Source organism: Armigeres subalbatus, chromosome 3 (genome assembly GCF_024139115.2).
Source record: "Armigeres subalbatus isolate Guangzhou_Male chromosome 3, GZ_Asu_2, whole genome shotgun sequence".
NCBI classification, from domain to species: Eukaryota; Metazoa; Arthropoda; class Insecta; order Diptera; family Culicidae; genus Armigeres; species Armigeres subalbatus.
In genome coordinates this window covers 160092904-160120401 of record NC_085141.1, presented here as the reverse complement: position 1 = coordinate 160120401, position 27498 = coordinate 160092904, and the positions used below count along the sequence as shown (strand labels likewise).

Here is a 27498-nt window from a genome sequence, read left to right as displayed (position 1 = left end):
TCCCATATGGAAACAGTAGCGAATGTAGTAATGGTATAGTTTTGACCGTACAGAAAAAAATGCTGTACCATATCCTTTGATGTTTGTCACTTTTATTCTTTTTTATTATTTTCTTTGTGATATAAAGATTCAGTAATTAGTATTCCCGAAAACGATTTATTTGTTAAAATATATGAAATATGTCGTAGTTATTGTGAGAATCTGTTCTACACATCAACATTGTCTTGGGGACTCTCCGTGCACATTCTCCTCAGAAATCGAAGTTTGCTGTAACAAGCGTATGGTGTCAAATTTAGTTCCAAAGATCAGTTTTATATATTTAATATACATAATATACATACCTAGTTATCGTTTATGGAATATGCTGATGATCGATTTCGAGGTTCCCTGAAATTTCCGGCCGTAAAGTTTGCAAATTTCCATTACAGCTATTATTGTGTCAATACAAAGAATTTATATTCACTAATTTCACAATTTATTTGACTTACTTTTGTTTGTCGAATCCAAGAGAACATGCCTTTATATGTACAAAAAAACTATATTTTATTAAACAAATCAGTAACATGATTTTAAGTCAGATACAGCGGCTGCGTTGTTGTTTTTTTAACTGCTGTTATGGCTACGGCTCGGGTTGTAAAATTATACATTCGACACATATACTTCTTGAAGAACATTAATGCATGTCGTAATTTTATCTTTGCAAGATATAATTTGGTGGTGTATGCGTCAATCCGCGATGAACTTCTGTTTTCCGTGCATGGTAATCCATATGCGATGATGCTATTACCACGCAGTACCATACTACAAACAGTTTCGTTATGTTTTTGTGATGTTTGCTCATTAATTCTGTTCTAGTTTGGAAAATAAGGGATTGTAAAGAAAGAACATGTTGTATGTTAACAACTAGTAGTATAGGTTGCTTGAAGTTGGGAATAATACGTGCTTTTAAGAACATGAGGTTACAGCATAAATGGACAGAAACATGAATTGTAACAACATGACTTGCTTCATATAAATAATATCGACCAATCTACAAATGGTTTTTTATTATGCGGGCTGTCATTGTTTGTGTGAAGAATTTTGCTTCGACTTCGCGAATTCTACACGCTCATTTTGATTTTACTCAACGGTGAGTAGTTTTTTTTATAGATAGTGGAATATATAGATGAGCGAAGATAAATCCTCTGTCTCCAAACGAACTGTCAAACGTGTCTCCAAACGAGCATGACGTCACTATTTCAATGGAAATGTTAAGGGCTGTGACGTCATATGCGCGCGTGCACGGTCAAAAAAATCGACTCAGCCATGCTTTCGCTCATCTATAGATTCTACTATCTATAGTTTTTTTTATTGCTGTCTCTTTTTTTTCCACAGAAATTTTACTCACTTTTTGAAAAAAAAAGTGGAACCACTCAGATTTTGAGTGGTTTCACTTTTAATAAAAAGTGAATAAAATTTCTGTGGGAAAAAAGAGACGGCAATACAAAACTACTCACTATTGAGTAGAATAAAATGAGCGTCTATGTTGGTGCTACGCCGACAATAATCTCATGTTTACAAGAGTTAAAGTAAAATTTACCTAACTTTTGGTTAGTTTCTATTTAAAATTAAGTGTATTTTCAATTTTTCAAAAGGACGTATGTAACAAAAGTAAACAAAACGAGGTTTTTAATACAATATAACAATCAAACGCGACTTTATATAATACACATCGATTTTACTGATTTTAGATCTTAAAATTCTTTTTACGATCCGACGTAATGTAGAAATTTCTATTTTTGAAGTCTCACTGTTACATACGTCGCTTTAACATATGGGAACTAAGAGTGACCTATGTAACAAAAAAAGCAAAACAAAACAAAACTGCAGTTGCGTCAATTGTGCACTATGGAATACCGATACAGCGACGTATGTGTAGCATACCGGTGTATGTATAATTTTACCGTGGAATTTGTATAACTTTAATAAGGAATGTGAATGAACTGTGCTATGATGTGAAGCACGCTTATTACGTGTCATGTATTGATGCATGCCAATGGAAAAAAATATTGTAAATAGATTTAGTTTTAAAACAGTTTTTGAAAAAGCTTTGCCAACTTTCTGCAAAGGATTTCTCGAATCCTTATAATTGTTGCATACGTCGTTATGAAAAATGATGCTTGATTTTACTTATTATTATTATTATTTCAGACTAAGGCCGAAGTGGCCTGTGCGGTATGTAAGAGTCTTCTCCATTCGGCTCGGTCCATGGCAACACGTCGCCAGCCACGCAGTCTACGGAGGGTCCGCAAGTCATCTTCCACCTGATCGATCCACCTTGCCCGCTGCGCACCTCGCCTTCTTGTGCCCGTCGGATCGTTGTCGAGAACCATTTTCACCGGGTTATTGTCCGACATTCTGGCTACGTGCCCGGCCCACCGCAGTCGTCCGATTTTCGCGGTGTGAACGATGGATGGTTCTCCCAACAGCTGATGCAACTCGTGGTTCATTCGCCTCCTCCATGTACCGTCCGCCATCTGCACCCCACCATAGATGGTACGCAGCACTTTCCTTTCGAAAACTCCGAGTGCGCGTTGATCCTCCACGAGCATCGTCCAGGTCTCGTGTCCGTAGAGGACTACCGGTCTAATGAGCGTTTTGTAGATGGTCAGTTTGGTACGGCGGCGAACTCTATTCGATCGAAGCGTCTTGCGGAGTCCAAAGTATGCACGATTTCCAGCCACTATACGCCTCCGAATTTCTCTGCTGGTATCATTTTCGGCAGTCACCAGTGAGCCCAAGTACACAAATTCTTCTACCACCTCGATTTCATCACCACCGATGCCAACTCGCGGTGGGTGGCTCACATTGTCTTCTCTTGAACCTCTTCCTATCATGTACTTCGTCTTCGACGTGTTGATGACTAGTCCGATCCGCTTGGCTTCCCTCTTCAGTTTTATGTAGGCTTCCTCCATCTTCTCAAAGTTACGTGCCATAATATCTATGTCGTCGGCGAAGCCAAATAGCTGGACGGACTTATTGAAAATTGTACCACTCGTGTTAATCCCTGCTCTTCGTATTACCCCTTCCAAAGCGTTGTTGAATAGCAGACACGAAAGACCATCACCTTGCCGTAACCCTCTGCGGGTTTCGAAGGGTCTCGAGAATGCCCCTGAAACTCGAACTACGCACATCACCCGATCCATCGTCGCTTTGATCAACCGTGTCAGTTTATCCGGAAATCCGTTTTCGTGCATTAGCTGCCATAGCTGGTCCCGATCGATTGTATCATATGCGGCTTTGAAGTCGATGAATAGATGATGTGTGGGCACGTTGTATTCGCGGCACTTCTGCAGTACTTGGCGAATGGCGAACACCTGGTCCGTGGTGGAGCGTTCGCCCATAAACCCGCCTGGTACTGCCCCACGAACTCCCTTGCAATTGGTGCTAGTCGACGGCATAAAATTTGGGAGAGTACCTTGTAGGCGGCGTTCAGCAATGTGATTGCGCGGTAGTTTCTACAATCCAGCTTATCGCCCTTTTTGTAGATGGGACACACGACACCTTCCATCCACTCCTGCGGCAAAACTTCCTCCTCCCAAATCTTGGTAATGACCCAGTGCAGCGCTCTAGCCAGTGCCTCACCACCGTGTTTAAATAGCTCTCCTGGTAGTTGGTCAACCCCAGGGGCTTTGTTGTTCTTCAGCCGGCCAATCTCCTCCTGGATTTCCTGGAGATCCGGGGCCGGTAGAATTATGTCCTGCGCGCGTTCCCCTAGGTCCATCACCATACCGCCATCTTCGTCTGCCACATCGCCATTCAGGTGCTCTTCGTAGTGCTGCTGCCACCTTTGGATCACCTCACGCTCGTTCGTAAGAAGGTTCCCGTTTATGTCCTTGCACATTGATTTTACTTAATACATATTAAGTGAATTTTACTTAATTTCAAGAAAAAACTACTTAATTTTGGGTTCCCACACTTTATCTTAGATTTGAGTGAAAAGTACCTAATATTAGGTATCTTTTCCTAACCATGTAGAGATGTAGAGCAGCGGCTCTCAACCTTTTTCTTGAGAGGTATCTCTTCGTGTTTTTGTATTAATTAAGGTACCCCCTATTTTAATAAGCGCATTTCATAAGATTTTCTTGAAAGTGTGCTTTCGTACCTATTGAAAAGAGACTTTTGAGCATCTTGAAATGGCGTTTCTGAACATTTTGAAATTAGGCTTCCAAGCTTCTTGAGCTTCTTCCGAGCCACTCGAAGAAAGTTCCCAAGCCTCTTGAAACTGGGTTTCCGACCCTTTTGAAAAGAGGCTTCCGAGCTACTCGTGGAGGTTGGCTAACATTATTCTGAGCTCCTCGAATGGAGGTTTCTGAGCCTCTTAAAAGGGGGCTTCCGAGACTCATGAAAGAGGTCTTTCGAGCCTCTTCAAATGAGGCTTTGGGCATCTTGAAATGACGTGTCTGAGCCATTTGAAAGTTGGCTTCTAAGCTTCTCGAAGGAAGAATTCCGAGCCCCTCCAAAGGATGTTTCCGAGTCTCTTGGAATGGGGCTGTCGACCCTTTTGAAAAGAGACTTCCAAGCCACTTGAAAGGGGGCTGGCTGAAAAAATAATTCCGAGACCCTCGAAAGTAGGTTTCCGAGCCTAATGAAAGGGGTCTTTCAAGTCTCTTGAAAAGAGGCTTTGACAATCCTAAAATGACGTTGCTGAGCCTTTTGAAAGTAGACTTCCAAAGTTCTTAAAAGAAGAATTCTGAGCCCCTCTAATGAAAGAGGGCTCCTGGGTCTTTTGAAAAAGAGCATCCAACCCTCTTGAAAAGGGGGCCTGTGGCCCTCTTAAGAAAGGGGGCATCTGAGCCTCTTGAATGAGAGCTTCCTATATTTTTGAAAGGGGCTTCTGAATCTCCTGAAAGGGTGCTTCTGACTCTTTTGAAAAGAGGCTTCCGAACCACTTCAAAGGGATCTGGCTGAAAGAAGAATTCCGAGCCCCTAGAAAGGAAGTTTCCGAACCTCTTGAAAGGGTGCTTCCGAGCATGAAAGAGGTATTTTGAGGAAGGCATTGATCATCTAGAAATGACGTTGCTGAGCCGTTCTAAAGTAGCCTTCCAAACTTCTTAAAAGAATTCCGTAGATTGCTTTTGAAGATGTGTTTGATCTTTTGTCCCACAGCCCTTCATACACTGTGTTGGCTGTGGTGGACATGATTCGATATGTTTAGATTTACTGATTGCTATGCATATTATGTACAATACAAAGTCTTGCAATATAAATTTATACATTTATTAAGACTTTACCAATAACTTTTTATTGGAATTGTAATACGTCATTACGCCATTACGCATTTTCGTCCGAGGTACCCCCTGGGGTCAGCGAAGGTACCCCGGTGTACATGCACCCCAGGTTGAGAACCGCTGATGTAGAGCAAATATTGCACAAATTTGCTCTTTATGGTGATAAAGTATGAAAAGTAGTTTACATACTTAATTTGTCGTGTCATACACAATAAAGAGGAGAAACAGACGATGCAAAAAAGTATGTAAAAGTTTGCTATTCGTGTGTTGCTTTCTTGGGTGATGCAATAATGGCAAGGATTTCGCAGGTGCACATTTGCTTCGGTGATTAATTCCTCAAATATTTCTACTTTTACACAAACAACTTATTCAAATGAAATTGTGTGATTAGATCAAAATTATGTTCATAAAGTAGTGTATGTTTGCTGGAAAACACAATTATTATTGAGGGTGCCAACAACTGTCACATCCTGCCGATGCCGTATTCTACCCTATGTATCAGTACATTCAAAGTTAATTTCCTATATGCCGGTTATTAAGCCACCCGGAGTGGAAATTACTATGTCTGAAACTCGATTATGCATATGCACAACATGTAATAGATTTATTTATTTATTTATTATTTATTTTAACAAAAATTTAGGAAGAGGGAAATGTCAGAGATCATGTTCTTTGAGTTAATTCCTTTCGAATTCTTTCTCAAAAAGGCACAAAACCTCTTCATCTTTTCAAAAAAACGTTATAATAATCATTACAATAAATAAAATATATATATATATATATATATATATATATATATATATATATATATATATATATATATATATATATATATATATATAATGAACGGCTCATCCGGAAGAAATCCATATCGGAGCCAAATCACACCAGGACGAGATACGAAGGGGGTTCCTTTAGATCAAAAATCTGAAATAAAATAAGAACAAGGGAAACAAAAGAGTATCAAATATTATAAAAAATATCACTGAAAAAGACTAATATATGTTTCATTATCATTATATTTCTATGAGCAAGGACGTCGCGAATGGAAGTTGGAACAGAATAGCCTAAGTTAGTAATGTTATCAATGAATTTTTTCCTAGGTAAAACATATCGGGAACAAACAAGAACTATGTGATCAATGTCTTCATATGCTATTCCACAATCACAAAGATTAGTGTCATTCATATTGATACGATATAAATGACTATTGCATATATAATGGTTAGACATAAGTCGTGAAAATATGCAAATGAAATTTCGTCCAACAGGCAAATTTTTAAACCAAGGAAAATGATATACCTTCAGACAAATGGAATGGCAATTGTGTAGCTTGCTGCTGCGCCAGGAAATCACCCATTGCGCATTATTGCACTCGGCGAAGGTATCGCCTTACTCGGATCACTGTTGGACTCTGACTGAGGGAGAACGATGCTTGGCTGCTTGCTTGTCACAAACACCAAGACGGCATAAACAGCATATAATATAGAGTGGTATACAACAGGGCTGTCTCGCCCCACACATCCCCCTTTCTCTCCGGCTTTTTTATTAGTCTCTTGCAATTATAACTTGTCCTTGATTTTCTCTTTTATTGTAAATGTATTATTGAGCTTATATTTAATTAAACACTCGATGAAAATACCACTACAAAGATTTATTCGCCGAAGGCACCATTCAAAGGCCAAGGAAATCGAAAACCATTTTCTACGGAATATTGTCTTATATTCAGGCAACGAACAGATATTTCCGGTTTGAATAGATGAAGTTTCCTCCAACGGTTGTTCATTCACCTCATTCATATGCTCCAAGATTCAATTTGTACGTTGGTCTTCCTGGTCTTCAACCCATAGAGGGCCATCGCACTTTATAGGTGGTTGTAAGTACGATTTTCTACTACAATTTTGGCACGTCAATCTCCAGCTGCTGAGCGAAGCAGATCAACTCAACACCACGACCTCGTACCAAATATTCCACTCTCTTATCTGTCACTTTCCCACCTAGGGCTAATGCTAATGGCTTATATATATGCCCTTTATTCGGTTTATGTCATTTACCATGCCCGTCTCAATCGCTACAAATGCGTCTTCGTATTTCACGACTAACATTGTTATCAGCCGTTAGCAAGGATCCAAGGTAGACGAATACCTAGACCACCTCGAAGGTATCCCCGTCTATCGTAACACTGCTTCCCAGGCGGGCCCTGTCGGACTCGGTTTCGCCCACAAGCATGTGCTTTGTCTACGATGCATTCACCACCAGTCCAACTTTTGTTGCTTCACGTTTCAGGTAGGTGTACAGTTCTACTACCATTGCAAATGTTCGGCCGACAATGTCCATGTCACCCGCGAAACAAATAAATTGACTGGATCTGTCGTCGCTGGTATTGATTCCGTAGATCTGCAGTCAAACAAAGTACGCGAACACAATAACCGCCCTAGTTTCAGCTCCGAACTTCTTCTGAAACGAACTTTCTCTCGGAGTTTGACCTTCAAACTAAATGATGCGTTTTTTAGTGCATTTTTATGAGAATCTAACAAACTTTGTCCGAAGTTGGGTTTCTAGCCTATATCTTGCATGCTATGATGGCATAAATACCAGCTATCTCGCATCGACAAAACACGCTAGCAGTGCACCACTATCTTGTGCATCTTCGCATTCGTTCAAAAGCCTTCATTCCTTACACAAGCAAAATTATCGGCCACATATAGACATTCTCTAAAAATAGTGATCGACATCACTATTTGTGCCATATTCCGAGTACTGATCAAATTTGACACGATATTTTAGGGAGCATCAGAGCTAGCGAAATATCAAATTCTTTTTTATATGAAACTGTATCTGAATGATAAATACATCAAAAGACAAGACTGGCATCACCATCGATGCAAACTCATGGTGCAGCTACATTGTCTTCTTTTATGTCTCTTCCTGTTATGTACATCGTTTTCCAGGTGGTCATGACTGTAGCAGGTTTCCTCTATCTTGTCGTTCCGTGTCAAAGTACCAATTCCGACATTGCTAAACGGTCCTTATACAAATCATACTAATAGAGTTATTCCATACCAAAGCGTAACTCTCTGAATGTTCCCGAAAGGATCGAAAGCGTTCATGTAATTTGAAATACTCGTTTTTCCCCTTTCCAACGTCGCTTTGACTAATCTTGTTAGTTTATCCGAAAGTTCACATTCGTGCATTAAATGCCATAGCAAACGAACATAACAAAACAATACAGATTTATTTTTAGTATTCTATTCTGTAGTGTGCTCATAACATGTAAGGGAAGGTAATCATATGATAATTACTTCTGCCTCATACGCAGCTGATCGTAGGATCAATCCCAAGTTCAATGCTCCTTTTTTTCTCTCCATATATTTCTCATGTTTTAGCAATCGCTAAGATTAGAAATAGACTGAATACCGGGCCCATCTTCTATTCTTTATCTACAACTTGACTAATTCTAGCCGTAACTGTTAGAAATCGAAAAGAGCGAAAGAAAGCTCGTTTTGGCATCCATTGCAACCTGTTAATCAAGATGAGCCTCTTCCATAGAACCTACCCCCTAGATTCCAATAATATTCTCGTGGCGAGTGCAGAAGTGTTCTTGATTTACAATGTGGCGAGTGACTGCATCTTTTACATCTACGGTAGCTCGAAAGGACGTGGCCAGCGCCGTTTGTTAACCCTCCTAGAGCTTTTGAACTGAGCACATTGAGGTGCTCAGCGCAAATCCCATGTCCTAGCCACTGGCTCTCTATGCAATTACGATTGTGCTGGTAAAACACTGAGTAGCAACTATGACATGTAAGGTTATCATGCTCATGCTCTACTTTGTTAATGCAGTTTTCTTCTCATAAGACAAGAACCTCGACTAATTCTATTCGCTTTTGAAGCGAAACATCGTGATTTCGCATAAATTAAAACTCAAGCATAATCCATTTCCTCAAATTTGCGAGCAAGTTATCCAAAACATTTGGACTCCAATATTAAGATCTGGGCAGGGATCTGGGTATTATTTAACCACCATGGTTGGAGATACATTCAATATTATTCCTGATATTCGATATTAGCTGCACCAAGTTGGGGTCTCCAGTTAGCCTTGCGAGCAAAAACGTAGGATTGCCACTCCGGAGATGGCGAGTTCGATTCTCAGTCCCAGTCTAGGATGTTTTCGGGTGGGAAACATTCCCGATTACCTGGACATAGTGTATCCATTGCACTTGCCACACAAGATACATACTCATGTAATGGCGAGCATAGAAAACTTCTAATTAATAACTGAGGAAATGCTTATAGAATACGAAGCTGAAATGCAGAGCCATAGATGGGATATCACAATTGCTAAACATGACTTTATTTGCCAATTTGAAATCAAGGCTCTTCAAAAGCGTCATTGCGGCATCCACAACTTCAATATTACTTTCTTACAACGTGCCTTTGCAGTTTTTTTAATTCGCATTTTTTTTATCCGGTGGTTCAGCAGAATCGTGGACATTAGAACGCTAGCACCGTATTCATCAGTTTTATCAAACCATGCTACAATAAACTGAATTTGGCCGATTATTATGCATTATGTTGTAGTGTGTGTTTTGTTTTATCACCAACATCGATTTGGCACTTATGGTACCGGTACTTTGGCTGCTAGGCTGAGGTTAACTAGATATTTGATACGTGACCAGGTGAGTCATTGGTAATCTTGAACTTAGATTACGCAAGTGAATTGAGCAAGTCGCTTGACTTGAACGTCTAAACTCCTCCGTTCAACTCACTTGCACGAAAAGAAAGTTGAACATGTTCAACCTTTGGCAAGTCAAATGAATTTTACTGAAATGATCAAAATACTTGCCTTGTCAAAACCTCGGTTAAAACATAGCATGATACTTTAGGATCAACGCCCCATTGTTTCCTCAGAAACTTGCTTTGTGTTTTTTAGTCCTTTTAACACACCATTGAGTTTTTCGTCATCAAACCATTTCAACTATGAACGGACCTTTCAAATCGCCCACGACATGTTTTGAACTGTGTTCTCACTCGCAAACCTTCAGCTATTCAATTTATCTGGCTGTCATCATAACTCGCATATCATTCCAACTTTACTTGGCGGTCTTCCCAACACGCCATTACGGCTCTCAAAACACGTAAAAAATCTCAACTTTTCTTGGCGGTCTACCTAACACGACATTTCAGTTCTTTCACACGCAAATCACTCAAGCTTCACTTGGCGAGCTTACCAATACGCCATTATGGTCCTTAAAACACGCTTATCATCAACCGTCTAAGATGAGTTAAGTAACTCCATGTAATTCCACCAATTATTTCGATATCTTTGCAGATACGTATTTCGACCACAACTGTGTGGTCGTCTTCAGTGTCTCGTACTTCACTCGACGACGCTAATCATTTTTACTTTGCTTGGCGGTCTTCAAAACACGCAAGTCATTTCATCTTTACTTGGCTATTCACTAAACACGCCATTGCGGTACTAAAACACGCAAATTCTTTCATCTTTACTTGGCGGTTCTTCAAACATGCCACAGCAGTTCTTAACACACGCAAATTATTTCATCTCTACTTGGTGGTCTTCCCAACACGTCATAGCGGCCCTCAAAAAAAATCATCTTTACTAGGCGGTGCTCCAAACACGCCATTGCGGACCTCAAAACTCGCAAATCATTCCATCTTTATTTGGCGGTCCTCTAAACACGTTATTGTGGTCCTCAAAACTCGCCAGTCATTTAAACTTTTCTTGGCGGTCCTCCAAACATGCCATTGCGGTCTCCAAAACTCGCAAAACAATTATTCTTTTCTTGGCGGTCCTCCAAACTCGCCATTGCGGTCCTCAAAACTCGCCAATCATTTCATCTTTTCTTGGCGGTCCTCCAAACACGCCATCGCGGTCCTCAAAACTCGCAAAACAATTCATCTTTTCCTTGGCGGTCCTCCAAACTCGCCATTGCGGTCCTCAAAACTCGCCAATCATTTCATCTTTTCTTGGCGGTCCTCCAAACACGCCATTGCGGTCCTCAAAACTCGCAAAACAATTCATCTTTTCTTGGCGGTCCTCCAAACTCGCCATTGCGGTCCTCAAAGCTCGCCAATCATTTCATCTTTTCTTGGCGGTCCTCAAAACTCGCAAAACAATTCATCTTTTTCTTGGCGGTCCTCTAAACTCGCCATTGCGGTCCTCAAAACTCGCCTATCATTTCATCTTTTCTTGGCGGTCCTCCAAACACGCCATTGCGGTCCTCAAAACTCGCAAAACAATTCATCTTTTCTTGGCGGTCCTCCAAACACGCCATTGCCCATTGCGGTACTCAAGACACGCAAACAATTTCGATTCTTCTCCGTTTAACTTACTTACGCAACCGCGTCTCTCCCAATTTGGAGCACCGGTCCCCACGTAAACACTGCAAAAAGCAAACATCCTTCTTGGTTGAGGAATTTACCTTTTCGTCTGAGATTTCGCAGTGGGTGATTTCCATGACGCAGTATTTTTATCAGGCACATTAGTATTAACATTACTCCACTTGATACTAACAAAAAATGAGCAGTAAAACCTGCCACTGTCGCCAAATGTAGCTTGCTGCTGCGCCAGGAAATCACCCATTGCGCATTATTGCACTCGGCGAAGGTATCGCCTTACTCGGATCACTGTTGGACTCTGACTGAGGGAGAACGATGATTGGCTGCTTGCTTGTCACAAACACCAAGACGGCATAAACAGCATATAATATAGAGTGGTATACAACAGGGCTGTCTCGCCCCACACAGCAATAACGTCCTTTATCACTACAATTCCATGAAATTTGCCAGTTATTTATCGATTTTTTCTTTAATTTGGAAAAATATTCATCCGGAAATATATCCCGAATAATTCCACGAAAAACGCCTAAATTTGCCAACGCATCAGCTTGTTCGTTGCCATAAATATTGCAATGAGCAGGAATCCACACAAATTTAATAACAAAACCTTTGGAATATAAATTGAATAGTAATTCTTTGAGCTTCAAAATAGTACGATTAATTTTGAAGCTGAAATTCATTGAATCTAAAGCATGTAAGCTACTTAAGCTATCATGATTTTAACTTATAAAAATGAGCTAAATGATTATTATATACACCAAATCCAGCAGTATTTCTAATTAAAGAACCATCTGTAAAATAAAATTGGTCAGAATTGACCCCAATGAATCTCCGTTCGAATAATGAATTAGCAAATTTTGAATAAAGATGATTAGGAATATACTTCAGTTCTTCAAATAAAGATAAATCTACATATGGACGATATGAATGAACATTTATACTTAATTTATAAAAATCATCACAAGAAATTGGAACAATGTTTTCAGCGGAACAATGTAATAGATTTAGTTCGGAAAAGGTATTGGAGGGTGACCGCCCCTTTGGTGGGCTTTGATCCCTGTCTACAGTACTGGGGTCGTGGGATCAACTTCCAACTCGAGTCGTGACTTCGAAGTACGAGAAGTACTTCGAGTCAAGTACGAGACACTGAAGACGACCTCACTGTTGAGGTCGAAATACGTATCTGTCAAAGTACAATCAAGTCTCGCGTGATTTTTGAAAACATCGTAAGTCCAAAAGAGAGGCTCTCTTTGTTTACTTTCTCTTTCGATTATTACAAAGCCATACTAACATTTACATTGGATTTTCCAGCACCGATTTGAAGAAAATAGCTTTGTCTAGTGTGCTGAGGTGAAAATATTGCAACAAATTTTAAACTAGCCTAGATAATAGCAAAAGAGAGCGTAATAAAAGAGAGTCTCTCATTTCCACTAAAAAGCTCAAAATATTTTTTTTTTTAACAAATTAGGGGTTCAAATACGTACTGACTCTTCGTGAACTGTTCTTTCTTATTACCGTACACATTTTTTAGCTAGAAATAGTTTTGTAGATAGAACTAAATCCCGGGTTTGTAGCTTTACAAGTGATATTCTAGAAGCAAGAAAAAGATGTGGCTAGGACTCCGATGCATGGCGAAATAACAGTATTACTGTTCTGTTTTTCTCACGAAAGGATTGATTTCCTATTGACAAGAGGTGCGCCTTCAATGGGATTGCTCTCTGTGAAGGGGCTAAATAGCGGGACCTCCCAACTAACAATTTTGGTGCTAAAAGCTTCAACTTCTAGCCTTTGGCTGTATAATATTTTAATAAAAGCAGCCAATGCTGAATAAAAGAAAAGCCTCCGCAAATAATCCCTTGAACTTCAACTCAACTATTACCCAAATATCTATCAGCTAGTCAGTTTGTGTCGAATATATTTAATCTCTTATCGTTTATGCAGCTTTTATATAGTCATAAAACAGCTCTGTCTGAATTAGCAATCCAGCTTATCGGCTAAGAGCTCATGTATCCAATTGTGTTGCTTGTTAGCAACTTCCCATATTACGGTGAGATGCATTCACAATGAAAACGTTTTCGCTGTTGTTATTGCACTAACAATATAGCGTAATGGCGATATAAATGAACCAACGAAGCTATTAGGCAACTTCTGCATCTTTGAAGATTACACAACGTTTAAGTAAACCTTATACGGCTTCTTTTAATAGCTTATCAGTATGGAACGTCAAAACCGCAATGTTTACATTTGATTTTTGTTGCCGGAGCTGTGTATGAGCTTATTGATTTCTGTAATTCAGCTACAAAGGTATTCACCTGCTCTTATAGCAACTGACAAAGCGCTGTCATTAATGCTAGCAGTTAGTGTAAGAAAACAAGCCATTTAGAAGCGATATTTCTGTTGACGGCTACTGTTAAACGATTAGCAGCAGAGTAGCATCTATACAGATCGAGAAAATGTTGCCTAAAAACAATTTCAGCGATTGATGATGCATAAAAGTTAGCCAACAGAGCATGCTGATAGATGTTTGAATAATGGTTGAAATAATGCTGAAAGCATAATTTTTAAGCTTATGTGCTGAAAGCAGCATGTAGGCCTCTTTCTAACGTTTATACAGCATGAATCTGAAAATAGCGTTAGTAAAACAACCTATGGGGTATTCGAAGAAGCACATCCATAATTTTCTTTGTTATTTACATATGTCAAAGTGACGGTGATGACAGAGCAGCGGCCATTGAATCAGGAGATCAGGAGTTCGAATCTAGGTAGCAACAAAATTGATATTTGAGTTTTCATAAAAAAAAAACATTAAATAAACTCCGAAATTTACTCTCCTCTCAAATAATATTTAATCAAATTGAATTCAGTGGCTGTATAAAACTTATTTAACAGATTCAAGAAATCTGAATAAGCGCCATTGAAGCAAATTATATTACTATTGTGTCGCCAGCACTAAATTGTATTCCGACTTCCGACGTTTTACTTCCGAACTTACTTCCGACATCATGAACGTCAGAACAAAATTTGAGTTTGTTACCAACACATCGTCGGAAGAGCGTTCGGAAGTGTGGAAATCGACTTCCGAACTTCAATTTGGTGCCAGCGACATTGTCAGCGACAAAACAAGCTCGATTTTGTGACAGATAATTCCGTGCAGTGCTGCATATTTATTTTATTTTACTGTGTGAATCTCGTCGGAAGTGAGCCTTGCTGCCAGTTTATCAGCGGCATACTACCAATTTTGGTCTAAATGCACAATAAATGGTTTAGTAAAGATTGGGAAAAAATTGTGTAACATGCTGTAAAGTAGTTGTGGTGCAGGCACGTCAAAAACAGCTGAATAGATTCGACAGATTTGCTGGTAAAATCATTGAATAGAAGTTCTTGATCATATGTATAGCACACATATTCAGCTTGAAGCCGTATAGACGAGTTGAAATAACATTTACATTGACATTAAATGTTAGTTGGGCTTGTCATTATGCTCTTGAAAAAAAACAAAACAAGAACTGTATCGAAACCGATACTGTATTGCTTCTCAATAGTAATGGAGAAATTAGACATGCACTTATACACTAAGGGCACGGTAATAGTACAATAGATCTAATAACAGGTCGCAGTAGAACATCCGAACAGACTCCATCTTGTGATACTCACCTAAAATAAGTGTTTTAATGTAAAATTTGAACTTTTGTTAAGAATGTATAAATTCATCTTCTACAGTTAAATCATGTTTGATTTGCTTATGATGTCGGTGTTCTCAATAAGTAAACAAGGTAATCAATATTTGTATGATGTAAAGTAATTATTCCAATTATAATTCTATAAAAAGTGTATAGTATTGCCTGTAATAACCTGTACTGAAAATATACAATAAGCAGAGACCTAAGTACGGTTCAAATATTTACAAAATATAATCATTTCCATAACAAGAAAACATTAGTCTCTGTTAAATATATTAAAATACTGATTCTGCTTCACTGGACGGAATTGGATGATCATTTGATTCGTTTTGCCATTTGACCGTTTTTTACGCTACACTACACCAAAATGCACCACCTTTATGTTGGGCATTTTTCTGTTGTCATTGTCGACATTTTCCTGCTGCGGGTGTTGCGGTTGTTGCTGGTCATTGCTATTACTGATTATATCTGCAGTGGCAAATTGTTTAAAAATTAAATAGTATACATGATTATTGTTTTTCTAAAATACGAACCTTGCATGGGGGTAAAATCTTTCAGATAGTCATCATTCGGATGGCACAGGGGTAAACTTTCGGCCAATTCTCGCTTAGGATCGGCAATCATTGAACTGTAAGGGGGTTTGCGGACTTTCTCGACCAATTTATCCTTGCGAGGAATTTCCTGATATATAGAAAACAAAAACTGTCAACTACCAATGGAAAGTTAATCATAATAGGGGAAAGTCTGAATAAGTTGTTGTATGAAGAAAGTACAGTCGTTGTTTTAAATGTACGTATGGTTTTCCTGTAAAACTTATTGGGCTGATACAATTACTACAAACATCTCAACTTACCGGTACGACGGCAACCGTAACGGTGTCGGAGAACTTAACCTTATTTTTCTCGCCGCTTTCCTTCTTGGTGGAGGACGACGACGTGGAGCTGCCCGGTTGCGGAAATCCGGACGACGAAGATCCAGCAATCGCCAGCGAGGAGTTTGTACTGTTGGACAGAATGGATGCCGCAGGTTCCTTTCGGCGGGGCAATCGTAACCGGTCGATGACTTCCGGAGGTTGTTGGTTGAACTTCGATTGAAATTTGGATGGAATGTTGCCCGAGATGAGCGGATATTGATGAATTACCGTCCGTGGAGCATTGTTCACGTTGGAGGGGTTCGGAATGCTACGGAACTGGGGCTGTGTGGCTTGCGAGGTGAACCAAGGTTTCCGAGATCGTCGGGCGAAATCCGGCTCGTCTTGTACTAGAGGGATACCGATCGTTTGATCGAGTATATTGGTTGGCGGATATTTCAGTGCGTTTGGAGAGCCAATCGGTTTTGGTACTACGTCAATGACGACATGTTGGCCATTAGGAGGAGGTCGAGACGCAGCAGGGTTGTCCACAAAATCTACGTAGAAAGGTTGTCGCGTACTTCGATTTGATATGTCTAATTGTTCCATCGACAGACTGCTAGCAGGGGAAGCATACAGTTTGGCAGCCTTTTCTCGAGGATTCAACCGTGCTCGGACATTGCCTCTTTGTATGGATGATCCAAAGTAAGGAGACGTGGTTTCCGACATAGAGAGCAAATTACTTGAACTTAACGACTTTCCTTTCAATCTGGTTTGTGCTATTCTGGATTGTTGCTGTTTACTTAACTTCAACGCCATAGCCGTTTGACTCCTTTGCATGATGGTGGTTGGTGCTTTTTTCGGAACGTACGGCAATGGAGGACGATCGTTATTGAATTCTTGCTTTGGGCGAATGTTGGATGTTGACATTCGTGTAGCTAAGCTGCTACTGATGTTACTACCTTCCGATGTTTTGGGCAACGGAGGGTGCTTTAAAGCTCCGTTACGTATTTGTGACGATTTGGACGAACTCGACGAGGTAGAATACGATTTGAAACTGACGGCATCGGTGCTGGTAATTTTAGCTGCACGTGACATCTGTACAGATGTTTCTTGTTCTGATCCTTCATCCTCGTCATCATCTTCATCAAAACTTTCTGCACACAGAGAACACGAAGAATTGGAGCACAAAGAATCTGGAATATTACCATTTATAGCAATTGTTTGTATTAGCACTAATCAATGTTGAAATACTTACGCTCGCTATCGCTCCTGTCCGTGCATATCCGATTGATGACATCTACCTTCTTGAGTGCCTCTTTAGCAAGCTCCATATCACCGTCGGTTTTCGCCTTGTCGTGCAACTTGAGAAACAAGTCCGCATCATTTATGTCAATGGCCAAGCTGAACGCTTTGTTGTAGGACTTGTTTCGCAACAGATAGTGGAAGAACCGCAACGTTATGTCGTTGACTTGGTCGCCAAACTCCACTTCAGTCTCATAGCACAGTGGTTTCACAGGTACCAAAAAGCTTCCCAAGGCTTTCTGTAGTTGCAGTTCCCTCTCTGTACCCAATGGCTGCTTGAAAATGTAATTTGCTATTCGATGCAGCGACAGCAGGCACATGGCGCCGTACGTATCCCAATTCAGACTAAGCAGTATGTTAATTGCTTTCTCCACTTGATTTAGCGAGATGTATTTGTGAATCAGCACGTCAGCTGTTAGTCCGGAGGTGTGGATGTCGCCCTTCAAGCCGGTTCCACCAACAAACCGAACGCATCCTAGCGGCCCGTTTTCGAAAGCCAGAAGCAGGAAACAATCGGTGATGGCGTTCTTCTCAAAATGTTCCGTTATTTCGGGCTTTCTACTCCAGCACATCTTAGCGAGATTTAAGGGATGCGAGAAGTAGTTGGACAGGTCTAGAATGCTGGATGGGACCACATCTTCGCTCATCAACTGGGCACGTACGCAGGACAGAGCAATATCGAAGCACTGCAGCTGACCCTTATCGTTGGCGATCATCACGATTGATGAGTCACTGTGCCACGTAACGAAAGTGGGGATCTGAAAGAAAGGAATGTTATCTACTTTTAGTAAATGCATCAACTTCTAGGTCAGAGCCCAGCAAACTAAAAAGAAGAGCTTAAATGGAGAGAGCCTGGGTTATCAATGTTTTAAAGTTAGTTGCCTATTTTTTCCGTTATTGGACATTAAGTTACAATGCTTTGTAACTCAAATGTGAATATGTACATTATGTGGAAGAATGAGTCCGAAATTCCCAAATCGGACGGATAGTTGAAGCATTCACAATCCACTTCCCAAACCAAGGCTTCCACAGTGTGTAGAACACATTCACATTAGAGTGAGCATATGAGTATTTAGAATGTCTGGTAGCTATACACATTCTTTATACTTTTCGTAGTTACTAAATACTCCGTGAGTGACCTGTATAATCATGTGGAAACAATCGATGGATATGAGATTTGCATTCCATCCTCAAGCATTACACCCCGAGAGCTAACGATTTTTTAAATGGTCAATAACATCGCTGGTCACGTCCTTACTGTCTGTCGGGGATGGGAAGGAAATGATGTTGCAGTTACTAGCCCACTGCAAGGCAAGAACACGTCTTGCAACTAGTTGATGCGTATTGTACATCAAGGGATAGGTTTTATAGCAGAGGTTCGTCTTGGTTAACAGGTTGCCACTTGTAATAGGAAAGAGTTATATTCGGTACATAAACGAGCTTTCTCGATTGATTCACCCGTATCCTCTGAGAAAAATATACATCACACGTCGGTTCCCGGTTTTTCGGAAAGCACAAACTTTCAAAGTTCCACATTCCTATAAAACAATACCCGCCATCCAAAGGCGTAATATTTTGGCTTGGTTGTACTTACAAACGCTGCTTTCACGAGATGAGTTATTCCTCGGCCTTCGTCGAACAGCACGACGGATCCATCGATGCATCCAAGCATCAGCTTCTCATGGTCCGGACTGAATGCATTGCAGCAAACCTGTGTCTGCAGAGGAATCGAAGTGACCGCTACACGCCGCATCTTCGTTTTATGAATCTGATATATACAGCTATCAATGGTCACATCTCCCTAGAAGCAAACATCACAGGTTTGTTAGTTAATAGTGTTCATAAGGGTGCCCCACTATCATTAATTATGATTCCAAGATTATGGTAATAGGTTTTTTAATTTGCACCCAATAAAAACGTCCTTGTAAAAATCTCCGAGAAAATTGAACCTTACAGCCCCACATCATTGTGCTGTACTGAGCGTGGGAACTGCATATTTACCTTTTTGGATATTTTTTGCTCCACTGAATGAACCTGAAAGCCATTCATGAGCGAAAAATCTACCGAAATTGGATCGTACTCCGTCCAGTAATAGCATAATAGCTCCATTTTGGCTCCGTTCAGTTTGTACACATGCAGATTGGCCCGGTCCTGGTCTTTCACCGTTGGCCGCCAAGGATAGACCTCGTTTTTGGAGGACTTTGTCCACACAACTATCATTTCCTGTGAACTGCTACACACCATGTGTTTTGGAATTTTCCGCGCTGTGGGCCCTCCTATTATCACATTATAGATCTTGGGATCCATGAGGCCGACCTTCTCAAGGTTGTTCCTCCTGGCGGTCGGTTTCTGAAGGTGCACGAAAGTGATCTGGTTCTCATTGTACGATATTAGAACGTGCGACTGGGTTATTATCACGTCAGTGATTTGCTCGGATATTAATTTGCCAATGAAGTATTTATCAAAGTAGATGCGATTGATGTCCCCATTAAACGGATTGACAAAGATGTGAATAAGCAGCCCATTCGAGAGCATAATCTGCAAGATGACATTGTTCTTCCACTTGCAGAAGACGATGCGCCGCTGCTTCAATTCCTCCTCCAGCAGTTTTAGCGCATTCCGCAACCGGTTGGGCTTTTTATTGTCCACGTTCCATTTGCAGCCTCGCGATTCAAAGTACTGCCTCTTGCCGTCCGAATATATCGTTTTCGCATTTTCCGACTTCTTCTCAAAATACCTAAAATGAATGCAAAAGCATCAGAAAAGTGACATAATGAATATCGTTAATACGGTGTTTATCGCTATTATTTGCTTTATGGGGATCTGTGAGAAATGATGAGCGACCATCACGAAGAGAAGGCAAATAAGACAATAGGTGAGAGCCACTGCTGATGGGAAAGATTTCGTGTAATCGATTAAGAAATCTCGATCACTTCTGTTGTCTATTCTATGTTCTGATGCACTATATGTAATCATCTTGATAGCAAGCCCCGCCTCTTTTGTCCCAAATGCAACTCACTTAACCGCTCCCAGATCGGTGTCCTTGATGAGGATATCCTCCTTGGTAGACCAGAAGCGCAGCTCGCTCAGCAATGTTAACATTTTCCGAGGCGTAAACAGCGTAAAACACTTGTGGCAACATCGAAGCACTGATTCATAGATTTCCTACGCCAGATTCAGGATTACTGGACACGTTCGTGTGACCACTTACGGAACTGATCGCGGGAACCGAAAACCAACCGAAAACAGCCACGAACCTACATTTTCTTCGACGAAGAATACAAATCAACAACACGGGTGGACCAGCTACCTGTTGAATCAAGGGGCCATCTTTGCTTCATTTACGTTGTCTACCTTGTCAATGATTGCTAAAGCGAAAGGAAGACAGAGCGAAAATAATAAATGAATGAGAGAAAGGGGAGACAAATACCTGCAGTGAAACGTTCTGAAACGCTTTGCTTGTGTTATATTTTACATCTCATGTTGTTTTCATTTTTAAGCGTGTATATTTCAATCTGTTGGCTGTCGGATCGAAATTAATCAAAACATCTCAGATCAAAACAAGAAAATCAATAAAATATGGATAGATTCAATTATAATCATTAAATATTTTACAATTATGTTCCTATGATTATTAGGAAATTCACGTAATATAGGACTAAACATGTCTGTCGAAGAAAACAACCACAAACAGAAGAACGCCAAAGAAAAGCAATACAAAAATAGTAAAACTCCGAATGCCCCGCGACGAGCTGGAAATCAAACCAACAACAGCAATGGCAAAAAACATATGAAACTGTGTCCCGGACGAGACATCTACGAGCGAATGAATTTCCTGTATCAGGCATCGATGCTGATGGCTGACACCGCACCAGCTCTATCCGGCAATTACGGGAAGCTGATGAAATCTATCGGGAAGAAGGCGACATTGAGGATGTGAGTATAGTTCAAGTGTGTTTGTAACTGTGTGGGATATTTAACAGGTTGTTTTGTGAATTCACTCGTCAGAGGCATGGCAGCTTAGAAAACTTCTCTCAGAAGCTTGGAAAATTTGTATTGTATATTTTTTGGGAACACATATTGCCTTCAGTTTATAAAAAACAGACTGTGCTCTAGACATTTGAAAATCCGATCAGTTTCATTGCTAAATTTTCTATGTTGCCAACGTAGTCATATATTTTAAGAGCTTAATGAGCAACGTTGCAAAACAGTTTTCCACAAATGTGACTGTTTTCATAGTAGGGGAAGATCCATAAAGTACGTCACGCAAAATTTGGCTATTTTCAACCCCCCTCCCCCCTTCGTCACACTTTTTGTATTAAACCTCTAAAATGTTTGTATGAGTCGTCACGCTGTTCGGAACCCCCCTCCTCCCTAGGAGCGTGACGTACTTTGTGGATGGCCCCTAGGGGAACAGACGGCTTTGGCAGGTTTTGTTCTATTATTGGCAGGGGAGTTTTTGTCGACAGAATTTTATAAAATTTGGCCATAATATTCTTTGATATGCAAAGAATGTTTGGGCCAAATTTGAGCATAATCATCAGTCATAAAAAACCCCCTGACAATAATAGAACAAAACCTGCCAAAGCCGTCATTACCCCTAATTTTCATACAAACTTAAAACTGCGTGTGCTCAGTGTAGTTTCATTCAAATCAGCTAAAAATTTAGGAGGATTAATAAAACAATAAATGTCATAGTTTAAGCATTGAGGAGCGAAAAAGTCAAAATTTGAATCACTACAAAATTTTAATTCACTACCCGCTCCCGTGACGCCCGGTAGATACTTTTTCGTGGTGTGTTTAATATGAGGTATCACCATGGTCACATTGCTAGTTTCTGGCTGATCCAACGAATATCATCTTTAATATTCAACTTCGTGGTACTTATGAGAGTGTCGCAGTCCCTGACCTCTTGCTTCCATCCTCTCCCTCTTTACGATGAAGCGTGGCCAATAGCAGTAATCCTCATGCTTTTGTTGTTTTTGCCTTTTCTTGATTTCTGATAGCATTCTATAAAAGAATTTTGAAAATATAACACTAGTTTGCTATCTACGAATTATACAGTTATAGTTACGTTGTCATGAACGTGATAAAGTTTTCAAAAAATAACTCTAAGTTCGATTCACATTCACTATTTATTCGTATTCGTTATACACTTGATGTTTTACAAATTTTTATTATCTGCGCTTGGACGTGTTGTCCCTATCGAATGCCGCACTGAACTGATTGCCCTGACTGGAGCTTCCTAGTTACCTGGCTATGGCCACCTAACTGGAAATTGCTGCTTCAGCGGAATTCCTGGTTCGTCAATTGGGTACCAGTGGCTAACCTTTGGCTGGTAACCAAATAGCTGACTAGCTTTCTGCTAGCGCGTACTTTGCTGACGTCTGTGCGACGTACGCAGGCCTGGTAGTGAGTCACTTTTTAGTGACTTGGTCACTATTTTTAGTCTAGTCACTAAAAAGTTACTATTTCCATCCAAAAGTCACTAAAGTCACTATTTTTCGGAAAATGGACACTAAAGTCACTATTTTTCGGAAAATGGACACTAAAGTCACTGTTTTTGCATTGGCTGTTGTGAAAAAGTTCAAAATAGAAATCATTTGTACCTCAACCAATCGAATGTGAATCTGATAACTATATATTAAATTTGATAAATATGCACTAAAGAAGTTCCAAGTGTGTTGTGAAAATCGTGAGGTTATTTCCGATTCATGTCAACTATGATCTTTTTCTTCACGAATGGAATTTGTTAAATGCCAAAGGCTAACCTCAAATAAAGAGTACATACAGAATTGAGGAGTATTGGAACCAGAACCACGTCTGTTGGTGAATGTTAAACCTACCACAGTTTCATCACATGATAATGATGTTTGATGTTTCTCAACGTCAGGGGGAGTAATGAACGATAAGGGCGTCGATGACAGAAAGTATATTATGATTGTTAAATTGTTGTTGAATCCATTTATTTTATTTTTATTTTATTTTGGAGCAGGGAAAAGCCCCTGGGAGTGGATTTTGGTGTACTTCCAGTGAGAAATATTCTTTTTTAAGGAAGTACAATAGTTCATTTACAATTCACATAATAATTACTAAGAACATATAAACTATACTACTATTACGCGTTGCAAGAAAAAGTTGGATTAGTGGAAAATCCAAACCGCATTGAGTGGATATTTCCGTAGTAAATGATCATAGACAGCTATGCCTAACTATAGTAACATTGTTTACTTTCAATGTGTCATTCAGTGAAATAACTGCACAAAGTTGACCGAAAGTGAATAATTTAGAAAATGCTAAACATAAACGTAATCGCTTCTACTATCGAGAATAGTTCAAATCCTCCGTCCCACTAGAACATTGCCGCCTTGCAGCTTAGTGTTCACTAAGCTCTTCCACAGTTACTAACTGCGCGGTTTTTAAGCCCATTGTTCGCTTAGTCGGACTGAGTAAACGCAAAACTTTCCGAACTTCAAGCCAAACCTCCTAGGAACAATAATCTGTTGAACTGCAGATCAATCAACTTGTCAAACACGAATTTTGAAAACAAGAATTGAATTCAACGCATTCTTTGTTACACTTCTTCCTTGCAGGGATTACTCATTGCGCGTTATTTCCGCGGAGCCATCCAAATTTTTCTTTTTTTCCGTAATAACATGATTGTTAAATCCGCCTTGCGACCATTCGAGACAAGTCTCGAAAAAAAATGTTCTGCAAGTTATGCCAGAAGTAATTCTGGCACAAGCCACTAAATTCAAAACTTTTTCATTGAAATTATTTTAGAAATATCACATTTTTATAAAAAAAAGTTTCTGTATATTAACAATTAAGAATAGATACCCAAAAACTAGTGTGAAGGTGAATGAATTGGTCGAATTTTTGAAATCTAAAATAAAACATGAAACTATAATTAGATTTAAAAGATTTTTTTAACTCAAGATTGTTTGACCACCCATTTTTAATCAACTTTAATACTAAAGTCTGCCATTTAGAAATTAAAGTTTATTAGAAATTCTGGATGTCTAATAAGAAAACATGTTTTTATTGAATTTTCAATATCAAAAATGTCACGTCTAGCTCAAAATCTCAGAAACTTCATTTCAATTTGTTATTAATCCATACTTTAATAACAGGTAAAATCGTATTTTAAAAATGTCTTAACTATTTTAATTACTTTATATTTTTCAAACAAATTGTCTTACCAAAGATTTGTAAGCTTTGTGAGTCCAAATAGTTCACCGTCTAGGAATCAATTAGATCATTTTACACAACATGTAACTAACTACCCGTTCCCATGACGCCGGGTTTATTACCTAATATGTTTGCTTCTGACTGATCCAACGAATATCATCATTAATATCCAACTCCGTGGTATTTATGAGAATGTCGCAGTAACTGGCCCCTTGCTTCCATCCTCTCCCTCCTTTTGATGAAGTAGCGTGGCCGCTAGTTGCAATAATCCTTATGCTCTTGTTGTTTTTACCTTATCGTGATTTCTGACAGCATTCTAGATAAGGATTTCAAGAATAAAACACCAGTTTGTAATCTACGAATTAAACCGAAACAATGCTAATGAAACTTGTAGCTCTATACCCGGTTCAAAACTTCATATAAAAGTTACTATTTGGTCACTTTTTCTGGAATTGAAAGTCACTATTTGGTCACTTTTTCTGGAATTGAAAGTCACTATTTGGTCACTTTTTCGTCATCACTGGTCACTAAAGTCACTATTTTGAACGGCATTCATCGCTACCAGCCCTGCGTACGCGATAGAGGCTGTAAGGATGCGTACATAACTCTATACCCGGTTCAAAATTTTATACAAAAGTCACTATTTTGAACGGCATTCATCGCTACCAGACCTGCATTCACTACTACATTTGAATGAGCTTCCATAAGAATCCGTGCAAATATGTAAGTCACCATTCTTTGTTTACATTTTTCATCATCCTCTAAGGAGTCGTATACTAATTACGTAAGCACTTATGGGGGGAGGGGGGATCTGCCATTTTCTTACGCTCCATATAAATAAAAAAGGATTTGTATGGGAAAAATATTACATGGGGGGTTGAAAACCCAGAAAATTTGCGTACGTAATTAGTGTACGGCCCCAAATCACTTGTATATTGGTCTTCTTAGTATCTATTCTAATTGATTAGCAACAGCTTGTTGACACCATATGATATGTGCAAAAAAATGTCATCCAACAAAGAACGAATCGCGGCGTGCATTCATCGCAGTGCGAAAAATCAATCATCGAGATGGCAATAAATTATCCTACTCGGTTGGCATTGAACAAAACATTACGTGTGAAAGAGTTGGTTTTGAAAATAGATCGCCAGAGTTCAGCCATGGCGTGCTATTGGAAATTTTAACTAATCAGTAGACTTCAGAGCTGCGGAGGACGATGAAGGTCCTTCGTAGTTTAGTAGAGAAACAACCTGTCTAGCGTACTGGTTTCGTGGGATCAAACCCTGGTTACAAACATGGTTACCCTCCAATACATTTTTCGAGCTAAATCTTTCACATGTTGTGCAATTTCATAGAGTTTCAGACCACAGTAATTAATTTGCACTCCAGGTGGCTTATACCCAAAATATAGGCAATTAACTACGATAGTACTGAACTCGAGTGGCGATCTCCTCCTTCCTCGCTTGTGTGGTCGAGATGGGATGTGACGACCAAACTGGTACGATCATACAGCCCTACTTCTTTGAGCGCAATTGTGATGAAGTTGTGTGTGGATGAAGGACATAACTACTCATCCTACTCGGTTGGCATTGCACAAAACAATATGTGTGAAAGAGTTGGTTTTAAAAATAGTTTGCGAGAGTTCGGCTATGTGCCTGGTATTGGAAATTTAATCTCATCAGTAGCCTTCTGAGCTACGGAGGACGATGGAGGTCCTTCATAGCTTAGTAAGGAAAGTACATGCCTAGCGGATTGTATGTCATACCCCAGAAACCCATTGCCCAGAAAGTGATTCCCCAGAAATTAATTCCCCTGAATGCACTATTCCCTAGAAAACCATTCCCCAGAATACCACAATCCCCAGAAAGACATTCCCCAGAATGCCCCATCCCCGAAAGACATTCCCAGCATACCATACCCCAGAATGCACCATTTCCTAGATTTAACTAAATACCACAAAAAACTTCGTATTAATACTAAATATGAACGGGGCTACTCGTTTGGCATAAGTCCATTTGGTATAAGTGCGTTTGGAATTATGCCATTGGGCATAAAAACCATTTGACATAACGACCGTTTGACAAGAAAAATAGTCATAATGATTTTAGAGACATTTAGCATAACGACCATTTGGTATAATGACAATTTGGCATACAAATTGAAAAATTCATAAAAACTCTACTGCCTTTATACGCATATTTGTCCCATGTTTGCCGGGATTCCCTATATACATGGGACAGTTATGCGTATAACGGCAGTCTAGGCAAAAGCTAATACTGGGTAAATTTAAATTTCATTTTTTTAAATGAAGAAATGATTTGCTAATTTGCCTTATTTAAATTTAAATTTTTTAAATGAAGAAATGATTTGCTAATTTGCCTTATTCCAGAAAAATTGTGATTTTAGAAAAAAAAAAAACTGTCCAAATGCGTACTTTGAATGGAAGAATGATCTACTCATCAGATTTCTTCCAACCAAATGCGTGCATGCTTTCTCGTTATAAGGAGAAATCGTGAGCTTTAAAAGATGGAATCATCAGGTCATTTATCTTATTCGGTTCTTTACGCGTAGAAAAGAAATCATATACATTTTGACTTTTGCGATCTTCTAGTCTTCTGCCTTCTTTCGGAAGAAGGCGTACTTTTAAGCGGTCATTTACTCTTTTACCCTTTTCAGGGCAAATGCATGCTTTTAAAGAAGTCATCTACTCTTTTGCCTTTTTAGGGCAAATGCATACTTTTAAAGAAGGGTTATCTACTCTTTTGCATTATCCCGGGCAAATGCGTACTTAAAAAATGAGTCATTTAGTCTTTTGCCTTTTTCCGGAAAATGCATACTTTTG

General features: G+C 39.6%; 2 protein-coding genes across 3 annotated transcripts in view; one reads left to right on the top strand and one right to left on the bottom strand.

Annotated features, from left to right (window-relative positions):
- Nucleotides 1-27498, top strand: part of LOC134220860 (ribonuclease P protein subunit p21) — a 37032-nt gene that overhangs the window by 5773 nt on the left and 3761 nt on the right. The window contains exons 1-2 of one of the 2 annotated variants that reach the window (XM_062700020.1): nt 15361-15403; nt 21104-21401. In XM_062700020.1, coding sequence (XP_062556004.1) covers nt 15373-15403; nt 21104-21401 — 329 coding nt within the window. In that variant the 5' untranslated portion in view covers nt 15361-15372. Of the gene's footprint in view, nt 1-15360; nt 15404-21103; nt 21402-27498 lie in introns of those variants that run through there. The other variant, XM_062700021.1, reaches the window with a different exon arrangement.
- LOC134220855 (WD repeat-containing and planar cell polarity effector protein fritz) lies at nt 15414-20793 on the bottom strand. The gene is made up of 7 exons (XM_062700011.1): nt 20485-20793; nt 19467-20202; nt 19060-19266; nt 17419-18223; nt 16164-17356; nt 15844-15991; nt 15414-15778 (listed from the first exon to the last, which is right to left on the bottom strand). Exons 1-7 carry the CDS (start codon nt 20565-20567, stop codon nt 15663-15665), a joined length of 3288 nt encoding a protein of 1095 aa, XP_062555995.1. The 5' UTR covers nt 20568-20793; the 3' UTR covers nt 15414-15662.

Bases quoted from the DNA above. Each gene is read 5' to 3' on its own strand.
- LOC134220855 (XM_062700011.1), bottom strand. From the start codon at position 20,567: ATGTTAACATTGCTGAGCGAGCTGCGCTTCTGGTCTACCAAGGAGGAT. The intron at 19,267-19,466 runs GTAAATATGCAG...GTTTGCTTCTAG, and splicing joins AGCAAAAAATATCCAAAAAG to GGAGATGTGACCATTGATAG. The intron at 17,357-17,418 runs GTAAGTATTTCA...GTAATATTCCAG, and splicing joins GGACAGGAGCGATAGCGAGC to ATTCTTTGTGCTCCAATTCT.